This window comes from Coenobita brevimanus, chromosome 38 (genome assembly GCF_032717465.1).
Source record: "Coenobita brevimanus isolate Jiangsu-jjx chromosome 38, ASM3271746v2, whole genome shotgun sequence".
NCBI classification, from domain to species: domain Eukaryota; kingdom Metazoa; phylum Arthropoda; class Malacostraca; order Decapoda; family Coenobitidae; genus Coenobita; species Coenobita brevimanus.
In genome coordinates this window covers 39,344,255-39,355,908 of record NC_136991.1, presented here as the reverse complement: position 1 = coordinate 39,355,908, position 11,654 = coordinate 39,344,255, and the positions used below count along the sequence as shown (strand labels likewise).

General features: G+C 43.2%; 1 protein-coding gene across 1 annotated transcript; it reads right to left on the bottom strand.

Annotated features, from left to right (window-relative positions):
• Positions 1 to 6,488: 6,488 nt before the first annotated feature.
• On the bottom strand, positions 6,489 to 11,072 carry LOC145396569 (uncharacterized). Its single transcript, XM_080269943.1, has one exon. It carries the CDS (start codon positions 11,070 to 11,072, stop codon positions 6,489 to 6,491), a length of 4,584 nt encoding a protein of 1,527 aa, XP_080126069.1.
• Between the last annotated feature and the right edge of the window lie 582 nt (positions 11,073 to 11,654).

Genomic DNA, 11,654 nt, shown 5'->3' with positions numbered 1-11,654 from the left:
GAATACATACATAGAAGGCATACTCTGATAATACTAAACCGAAATCACCTATAATTCATATCATTATGACAGGCCAACATCTACAAGAGCCTGATTATATATATTCGCAATAAAAGTATTTAACACTCACCACCCAGTTTTGTAGACGCCTCGAAGGTGTTGGTGCTGAGTGTCCTGGTAGATTTTTACAGTGCTTTGGAAGGTTAAAGTCAATTCAGGCCTCGCTTACCTGTAATACGGATAAAATCTAATTATATTCAGTTGGATATTGGGCCCTAGTGCATTACAGGAATATGGACTTACGTTTACATAATTCTGTTGGGGAATAATGTGGTGAAACACTTTTTTCAGAGAGAGAGAGAGAGAGAGAGAGAGAGAGAGAGATTTTCTAATTATCGCAGGCTGGTTATGCAACACTAATCCGATTGTATATCTAGAAAACTGCATATCAGCAACATCATAACCATTCGCAGTGCTGTATGTTCAGTTTTGATCTCATTACCGACCGACTGAACTCCACATTTAATTTACTCATATCTCCTGTTCCATAGGGCACGTGTGATACAGAGAACAAACTACATAAGAGAGGTGCTTCTAAAGTGGATGTTTCCTACCTAGAACAGACTATAAGGAACAGGAGGTTTTAAAGGGATCTGTGTTTCAAAAAACTGAGTCTAGGGGGCAGATGGTTCTTCAGTTCCATTCTCCCATCTATACACCAACCACCATCACTATACACCGTTTTCTCGTGCTGTTAGGAGGTTACTTAGCACATCCTCCTCAGTTGTTAATGTATGACAATGACATTATCTTGTAGTACTATCATTTATGGAAACTATATAATTATTGGACGAGATAGCAATAACGTGAAAGGGAAAATGGCATACAATACACTGTACAAGTAAACTGCTAAAGATGAAGAATGCTTATTAAGAACTCCACATTCTGCGGAGTTCTCACTGATATTGTAGGTATTATTCTCTCCGACAGGGAGAATATGTTTTAACCCCTGTTTGTTTGTTAGTTTTTTGTCTGTTAGCAGGATTACTCAAAACCTAAAAGAGAGATTTGGAAATTTGGTGGGTAGATAGCCCATAGCCGAGGGAACAATCGATACCCTTTTGTGGGAGACCCGGATCGTATTACAGATTCTGGATCCAGAAAACATTTTTTGCGATACCCTAATCAATGATGAGAAAACATAACCCATTATGAAGAGTGGTTTGGAAATAACGTTGCCCTTATCAGAGAGATGCTCTGCACTGAGTGCCCCTTATTTCTTTTTTGAGGAAGAACTAGAAGGCTGGCATTCCAAGACAGTTCGTGATAAAGACTTGAAATTTTCAGAAGTGATGTATCTTGGTAGCAGTCTTCTTCTGGCACAGTTTTTTTTTTTTTTTCCAAGCTCCTGCGCCTCAATGTAATTTTTTCCATTTTTGCTCTCCAGCGCAGCAAAAACCACAGAATCGATAGCCTTGCAAATGTTCCAGTATGTAGTCGGCAATATATACGAGTGGACCTGGGTACTGATACTGAGATCCAACAAATCCTTTTTGAGATACTGAGGAAGATCAAAATGGCCGCCTCATGCCTGAAAATACGAAATCGGAATGTATTATGTCGATTTTGACCAAACTCGGTAGAAATGTAGCGGGTCATGAGTCAACACGATCTGCATAGTATGAATGACCTGTGACCTTGATCTCAAGGTCACAGGTCAAAATCCGTAAAAAATTTTTGAGTCATACCAAAAGTCCTATAATATTAGGTCTACAATGATAACGAAAGTATTTTCAGAATCCTAAGAGTGTCTACTTCCTAAAATTTCATAACGACAATTATGACAAATAATTTTTTCTTATACTTTTTGGCAATTTTTGGACCTACCATCATTAAGTTGCTAAAAATGAGGAATGTAGAGCTCTTTGAATATTGCCTGAGCGATTTGAGAATTATTATTATTATTACTACTATTATTATTATTACTACTATTATTATTATTATTATTATTGTGTGATTGTTTGGGTCATTAAAATAAGTACATAATGTTTCTTTAATAAAATCCAATCTTCCCGCTATAAACTATTCACAATACGGTAGTCAATTTACATCCAGGTCCCTGATTTGTACTCCAGGGTGAGCAGAGACAAGGGTGAAACAATCCGAGCTCGCCAGTGTTAAAAGTCGATAGAAAGCTTCTTAAGTGGCGACATGAAGCTGTGTGACATGCAGGACTGCTGAGCTTCAGGGAACGGACTGATAAACCTATGCCCAAAGTCGGCGGCACACGAGACTACCGGCCGTATTCGGTTTGGTTCGTCTGTCTGTCTTTCTGTCTGTCTAGTAGTGATATGGAAAAACTACAGTACTGAATTGCATCAGATTTGGAAAAATAAGTGATAACCCACTGACGAACAAATAATTAAGTTCCGGATAAAAACAGGGTCAAAGGTCATTGTCATAAAATAATGAGGGGGGAGGAGAATGTGGGAATGGTGTTGCGCTGGCGGAGGTATGCGCTTTCTGGGTCCTCTTCTTAGACTTAAGAACACACAAGACAACCCCCTACCCAGTTTATGACATCATTACTGAAGAATATGATAGGAATTAAAAGGCATATTATCTTTCTACCTTGTTGCTAATAGCGTAAAAGACAGTGGAAATCATTATTTCTTGTCATTACTGGTGATTTACAGATGGCCGTGATGAACTAAAGTCTCAGCGCATCTTATTTAATCGGATTTAATGATGCGCACCTACTGTTTTCTGACACCCAACCCTTCCTCCGCCTCCTCTGCGGCCAAGACCTTTAACCTTTCAGCTCTCAGGGGCATTGTTAAAAGAGAGGCGCGGTTGCAGAGGCACGGCGTCAATCAATCCTTGGCGCTTCCAGCCACACATATCATCCATCTACACAAACATGGCTGGCTTCATGGGAGGTTGGGAAAGATTTTTATAGCTTCTAAGCACCCTCTCATTCTTATGAATGAGAATTGAATAAAGTCGTCTGACGTTAGATGGTTCAAAAATATATATATAGTAGGAGAGATTCCGTTGTACCACAACTACACGCCAAAGCTCCAATAATGCATTTTTAGAGTCAAGTAAGTGTCTGGCATTAGCTAGAATGAAGTGTGAGTTATTACCCGTTTCCGCTCCAGAGGGGCTCGGGGACGAGTATTGTTTTCACTCGGTTTGTCTGTCTGTTTGTTTGTTTGTTTGTTTGTTTGTTTGTCTGCCTGTTAACAACTTCACGCCAAAACTGCGATTTTGACTAAAAGTACAGTGATGATGGGCTATGACCTTCCGATCAACTGATTAAATTTTGGGCCAAAATAGGCCAAGGCCCAGGCTGTAGACACAAAAAATGTACCAAAAAAAAAAAAAAATCTTTTTTGGCCATAACTCCTTTTAAATTCGTCATATCGACATGAAACCAAAACCTAAATGTGCATCTTTCAAATTTGCATTTTATAACGTCCCTCATTACATCAGGGGGGTCATTCCCTCGCCAAATTAGTGATAGGGGGATCAATGTCAGGTGGGTCGGGCCTACAATTTCAAATGAGCGTAAAATCGTCAATTTTCACCCGATTTACTCCAAATCTGATATGTGACATCTTTGACTAGATATCCTGTTGTGTTTATACGTCAGCCGACTGCCGGGGGCGTATCTGCTGTGCCTTGGCACCGCTTCTTCCAGACCATGACATGATAAGCATTTTAACCCGATGACGTCCTTTTCTTCTTTTTTTTTTATGTGAGGAAGAAGGAACCAAAGGCCATGAGCCCGCAATAACAGTTCCCTCCAAGAGAAAAACAAAATACAATAGAGAGCCAAATTCAAGATCCGATCATTTCGAGATGCCTGGACACACTGCGTTTGAAAGACTGGAGATCATAGGCAGCAGGAAAGGCCGCGAATGTTGCAGAAATGAAGAAGAAGCGAGTCAGACAGTGGTTCCAGGCAGCTCAAGTCGTCACCGGGAGAGGGGCGGAAGGTGGGGGCATTTATGGTCTATTCTTGCTATATCTATACTATTTTATTCATCTTTGGAAGGATCAGTAGTAGTCATGGGGTTTATTAAGACTACGTGTATAGCTAACCCCCTTCCGATCGTAAATTACTATATTTCCTACTCTAAATTATATCGTCTGCAGATTGCAGTAACATGAAATATACGTCCTTAAGCTAAAGGGGTTAATGCTATTAACTACATATCATCCTTAACCAAGAAAAATGACTGAGGAATATCACGTGGCTCTTTACCACTACCAAGTCCGTGTAACTTGTCAATAGCCATCACATCAGTGCGATGACATGTTTATGTAGTGCACGGCTGCTGCAATAATTCGGGAAACATATACCTTCCACACAGGCATCATTGGCTGGAATGGAAGTCTGGGAATGTTTTGGGATTCTTTGATGCTAACAACTCAGTATAATGTGCTTCATTCCGTACAATCAGGAGATTTTAAAAATGACGAATTGTACTCTTTACTTTTGATCGCTAAGCGGAGTTGCCATGTAATTACTGACTGGTAGCTGGTTCAGTCAAATGAAGCAATTATTTCTTTATCTACGACAGTGGGATGGTTGGAAGGTGAGGAGGACAGGGACCAAGGTAGAGACACAAAGTGGAAGAGTACAGAAGGAAGGATGGTGTATCACGTGAATAGGGGCTATTTATTAGGGACAGAAATGTTTGAAGATCATTTTGTCGAGGCCAGTCCTCAGTGGATGCTCCATAGGGACATACATAGATGGGCACATAGATACACACTGGTACTGTTGATCTATCTATCTATCCATAGCCCGATGCCATAATCCCGCAAAGGGTGGCCGCAGACAAAACGCCTCCAAGTCGCTCTGTCACCCACCATTTGACTGCCCTCCCCCCAACTCATTCCCCCCTCCCTCATATACCTCTCAACTCCATCCCTCCACCTCATCCTCGGTCTCCCCCTCCCTCTCCCTCCCTCCACTTCACCTACACACACCCTCTTAGTCTTTCATTCTCCATTCTCTCCACATGTCCAAACCACCTCAGTGCATTTCTCCTAATTTTCTCAATCACATCCACATCCACCTCACAACGTTCTCTAACTTCTTCATTCGTCAACCTGTCCCTCCATGTCACTCCACATGCTCCTCTCAGGTAACTCATTACCAATGCTCTCACTCTTGACTCGTTCCCCTCTAGCAATGTCCACGTCTCGCTTCCATACGTTAGGGTAGGGATCACAATACTATCATGCAGTGACTTTTTAACTTCCATACTCACTTCCCTATTTCTCATTACGTACTGTAGATAAAAACATAAATAAATATGGATAGGTTTGTGCCAAGGACTATTGTGCCTCGAGTAATTTCTGTCAGGTTTATCCAAGAGCCAGGCACATAAAAAAAAAAAAAAAAAAAATGGCGAGAATCAGAGAAGCACAGGGAAAGCCTATCTGTTTATCCATCTATTGTCTGACGTTTAACTCCTTCACTACGATTATTTAAGTATTCAGTTTACTCTTGCTTTGCAAGACGACTACCTTTAGCTCAAGAAAGAACAATCGCATGGAAGTGGTTCAAGAAATTTATATCTAACCTCTCCAGTTCAATAATTTTCTCCAAAACAGAAAAAAAAAAAAAATCTGGTGGCAACAAGAAAAATATTCGTCATCGATTTAAAGTGATTATTTCCGTGAGGGTGTTAATTATTTCAGTACAAAGATGCATATTTCTCTGTAGTCATGCCACCACCAGACGATTTTATTCAGCTGAGGAAAGACTTTGAGGCTGATTAGATATATTGTCGCAAACTACCCAATCACCAAGTGGACAGGGTGCACGGCCTGAGTGAAACCACGATCGAATGATAATTGAGTGTACGACAAGACCATATTGTACTACTTAGATCTGGAGTTACTTTAGCATATGAACATTTAAGGAGAGTCAAAACACCACGTACGAAATTAACATAATCTATTAAACTACCTTAACTTACAACCAACAGTGGGAAAGCAAAACACAAAACATCACCCTGCCTACTGGACAAGAGCATAAACTTGCTAAAGTCCATCCTACATCCCTAACCAAGGACATACACAAACCTTAAACCTGGACGACCCAGAGCTAGCCGGCGTCACTGACAGGGAAACAGAGAGAGAGAGAGAGCTCCGAGCCTCTGCGCCTGGGCTTATATGCAGGCCTACCACAACTTCATTGGGTCGCCAGTTCGTTAATTTAGAAACACCTTAACTTGCTAGTTATACACGTGGCGCGAAGGAGAACAATTAACTACACAAAATATGCGTCCACGTGACACCTCCCCCCAAAAAAAAGAACTTTTTACCAAGCCAGAAAAAGTTACTCTAACATGTACAAACATTAGAGGTACAAAAGTAGGTTTACTTCAATATTACAAAAATTCCTTAAACCTAAAAACATAGAATGGGTAAATGACATGGTAAATCATAGGGAACCTACACTCTGTTCACACTCTTGACAATGCATCTGCAATGGTATAGTCCTTGCCACGAATATGCTGCAGTTTTATATTATACGGTTGCAAGGCTAGAGCCCATCTCAGCACTCGAGCATTCTTAAACTTGACCTTTTCAATAAACACAAGGGGGTTGTGGTCTGTGAACACCGTGATGGGGAATGTGCTACTGGACAAATATACTTCAAATTTTTCTATTGCCATGACAATTCCAAGAGCCTCCTTTTCAACGGAGGCATAAGGCTTTTGATAAACCTTAAACTTTTGGGAAAAGTAGCATACGGGATGTAACACTTCACAATATTCTTGGAAGAGCACTGCCCCCACCCCTGCATCACTTGCATCGACTCTAATGATGAAGGGCCGATGTGGGTCCGGGGTTCGGAGCACAGGAGCACAAGCCAGCAGGGCCTTCAAACCCTCACATGCCCGCTGACATTCATTTGTCCAATGGAACGTCTTCTTGGAGCTAAGTTGATCCGTAAGGGGAGCAGCGACCTGGGCAAAGTTCCTGCAGAAACGACGATAGTAACCCACCATCCCAAGGAACCTCATGGTAGACTTTCGGTCAGCTGGTGGTGGGTATTGTAAAATGGCATCCACCTTTGCATCAACAGGGGCTAGCTGGCCCTGCCCAACCACATGCCCCAGGAACACGACGTGGGCGTGCCCAAACTCTCTCTTGGCGAGGTTCACTGTGAGATTGGCCTCCTCCAGGACATCAAAGAGCTTTCGCAGCCTCTCAAGGTGTTCCTCCCAATTGTCACTCCAGACAACTAAGTCATCTAGGTACACACGGACGCCAGGCAACTCTGCAATCAAATTGTTCATTAGTCTTTGGAATGTGGCCGGGGCATTCCGCATGCCAAAGGGAAGAACTAGAAATTCCCAAAGGCCGCTTGGAGTGACAAAGGCAGAGATTGACTTGGCTTGTTCTGTCAAGGGCACTTGGTAATACCCTTGGAGGAGATCAAGCTTAGTGACGTAGCGGGCCGCTCCTAGGTCATCAATAATGTCATCCATTCTGGGTAGTGGAAAGGAGTCGGGCAGGGTAACAGCATTGACCTTCCTATAATCTACACAAAGGCGGTAACTTCCTCCAGCCTTGGGGACTAATACTACAGGTGAGGCCCAGGGACTCATACTTGGACGGATCAACCCTTGCTCTTTTAGCCTCTGCACCTCGGATTGCAGGAATTCCCTCTTCTCGGCACTGAGACGGTATGGAGCTTGTCGGATCGGAGGGGCTCCTTGAACATCCACATCATGGGGCAGCAGGGTACAGAGCCGAGGGGCGTCACCAAAGAGGTCTGGATGCTCCTGTAGAAGACAGTCAATATCGCCTGCCTGGGTGGGGGGCAGATGCTCTAATTTACTCATAAGATTTGTTAGAATTTCAAGATTTGACAGCTTACTGCCTACGAATGGTGTAGGGTCATTTTCCTCTGACTTTTCCACTACTCTAGTTCCTGTTAAGGTGACCTGTTCCACTTCCCTTCCTTGTGATTGGTCACGAGAGTGATACATTTTCAACAAATTGACATGGACACTTCGCCTTTTCTTCCGCCTCTCTGGCGTAGCAATGATATAATTAAGGTCTCCAACCCGCTTCAAAACATGATACGGCCCAGAGTACCGAGACTGAAGAGGCTGCTTTGGTACTGGTAGCAGAGCTAAAACTTGATCACCAACATGAAAAATGCGGGATTGTGCCTTGTGAATTTTGTCATAATTGTCTTTCATTCTTACTTCAGCATGACTGAGATTAGAGTGGGCAAACTTTAATGCACGCTGCAAGTTGGAGCGGAACTGAGTTACATATGCAGCAATCGGTACAGTACTCTCGTCATTTAACCAGCATTCTTTCAAGACTTTGAGAGGACCACGGACCTGGTGTCCATAAATGAGTTGAAACGGGGTGAAGCCTAGACTCTCATTTACACTATCTCTAATTGAAAACAATAAAAGATCAATAGCCTCATCCCAATCCTGACCCGTTTCCAAACAATAAGTACGTATCATAGTCTTAATGGTAGAATGGAAACGTTCCAGGGCTCCTTGACTCTGGGGATGGTAAGTGGTTGACTTACACTGACGGACTCCCAGGGCCCTCATCACTTGCTGAAACAGCCTGGAGGTGAAGTTAGACCCTTGGTCGGACTGCACGATGGCAGGTAACCCAACCTGTGTGAAGAACTTGATCAGGGCCCTGACAACATTCCTACTAGTGATACTACGGAGAGGTATGGCCTCAGGGTAACGAGTGGCAACATCCATTATGGTTAATAAATACTGATTCCCGCGTTTGCTCCTTGGGAGAGGGCCCACACAATCAACAATTACCTTACTAAAGGGCTCCTTCATGACAGGAATGGGCTGAAGGGGTGCAGGATTGACTTCAGTGCCTGGTTTGCCACTAATCTGACACACATGACAGGTACGGCAATAGGTACTAACATCTTTCATCAACTTTGGCCAGTAAAAATGAGACAAAATCTTGTGGTAAGTCTTACGGACTCCCAGGTGTCCACCCACCCCATCATGTGCCACCTTCAATATCTCAATACGTAGAGATTTTGGGATGACGATCTGATGGACTGTCTCCCACGTGTGATTGGCAGGAGCCTTAGGTGGTCTGAATTTACGCATCAACACCCCCAAATTGAGATAAGAACAGTGTGGAACCTCATCTATTTCATTACCTTCAGTAAGCTGTGCAAGAAACAACTTACATTCGGGGTCACTAGACTGTTCCTGAATTAATCTCTCCCTTGTGATAGGGGTGCTACCAAAGTCAAGGAGACCAGAACTAGACTTACTGAGTGTATCGTCAAACAATTCCGCAAGGGAAACATCTCCCTCGGGTGTGTTTTCCTCTGGCTCTACAGCAGGGGTATGTGGATCCAACAACCTCTGGCTCTGACTATGGGTAACAGCACAAGTTGGGAAGAGATTAGGGTGCTTCAGCTCTAGGTCAGTAGTGTTGTTGACATCAACAGGTTTGTCTGAAACCATGGGGTTAGCAGTAACCTGGGAACCAGCTAAATCATTGCCAATTAATACTGAAATGTTCCCAACGGGGAGGTGATCTACTACAGCTAGTGTTACTGGACCTGTGACAAACACAGACCGAAGATACACTGAGCAAAGGGGATATCTAGCCTCTCCTGGCAGACCAGACACTAGTACAGTCTCACCTGTATAACAATCAAAATTGGGAACATCTTCCTTTAAAATGAAAGATAGATCAGATCCAGTGTCACGCAACACAACAAGAGGAGCAGAGAATCTACTGGACTCACGTTTTGATACTACACCTCTTGAGCAGAATGGTTTAAATGATGGGGGTACTTCAAGGGAATCACCTGAATGTTCACATGGCCCCGAAAAAAGTAAATCACTAACCTGCGGGTCACTCACCTCCACTGGTTGGGTGAGTGCACTGGCATGGAGAACTGCATTGCCCTGGGTGGGGCTGTACTTACTGGCCAACTTCCTACAGCCTTTGATGATGTGGCCAGGCTTCTTACAGTACCTACAGAAGAGAGACCTCTTCACGTCTGGATTAGTAACTCCACGAGTCTCCTCACCAGCGCACTCACCAGTGGGATCAACCTTAAAGGAAGGTCCCTGGGACTCCGTCAGCTTCTTATTCAGGGGCCGTTCACTCTGTGAAGTGCTGGCTGGCTTATGCTGGGGAGCAGTCAACCTGTACTTGTGGAAGGGATCACTATTAGTTAGGGAGAAATGATCGGCAGCAATGCCAGCCTCAGATAACGTACGTAACCCTTTTTCCTCCACATGTGACCTTACTCTAGCTGGGAGGCAAGATTTCACTTCCTCCAGCACAAACAACTCCAGCAAGCCCTCAACCGTCAAACTAGTCAACTCGCTCTCAACCCATTTTTTACAAAGTCGTTGTTTGCGGCGGATTAATTCTACATAAGTCTGTCCCTCTGTCTTACGGCAACGGCGGAACTGTTGCCGATAAGCTTCGGGCACTTTCTTGTATGCATGCAATACAATTTTTTTTACAAAATAATAATCTTCAATTTGAGTGGCATCCAGTGCGGTAAACACTTCCTGAGCTCTACCAGTAAATGAGCTATGTATTAGCAACACCCACTTATCCTGGGGCCAAGAATGGAGCTCAGCCGACTTCTCAAAATGGGTGAAAAAATCTTCTGGATCCTCCTCATTAAATTTAGGAACAAACTTTAATGCTGCAGCAATTTGGAAGGAATCTGGCTCACACTCAGGCGATGTGGGACTACGAGAGAGACGGATTCTATCATTGTCCGCTTTCATCCTCTCAACCTCAAGCCTTTTTTCCTCCAGCTCAATTTTCCTCAAAGCCATCAAATCACTAGGATGTTCCAACATTTTCACTTCTTCCTCACTGAAAATTTCCTCCCTCACCATGTGTGCAAGTACTAACTGCTTTATATCATCTTTCTTCAACCTAGGACGAAGCTCAAGCTTATAATAAGCTGCCAACGCTTCCCACTGAACCTTGGTTAACCTAGAAAGGGCAGTCACTGTAGGATTAGAAACAAAATCTTCCAACGCAAACATGATGGCGGCGAGAAGGGAAGGACAACGAAAATAAGCTAGCTAGCTAGATAGTGTAATCACTCAAATATCAGTAAACCACTTCACCTAGTGGGCCAATAAACCTTCCACCACACACGGAAACGTAGCGCGCACACACACACTACAAAAATTACGTGGGGAATACGATGTCACCAGTAAAGTGGGAGTACTAATCTCTGCTGTACGTGGGTACGTAATAATCTCCTAATAGATCCAAGTAAAACAACTGGTATAGTAAATATAACGATAGTGGTGTGTATGGAGCTAAGACAACAAAACACTCCACAAAACACTATACACCACACTATCAAATAATACAGATCATACAATATACATGACCCATATGCCCAAACAGAGTAGAACAAACAAGAGTTGTAAAGCAACAACACTCTAGGAACAGTTTCGTGAACGGAACACAGCTCTTGAATGAGGTAACTGAGCAGGAATTAGCTACACGCGTATACACTAGTGCACACAATTAGGACTACCAGGGAGAACACTTGTTTCATAAAGCAAATTCAAATATGAGGGAAACAGTTGTTGCTAAAGGATGAATTGCAATGC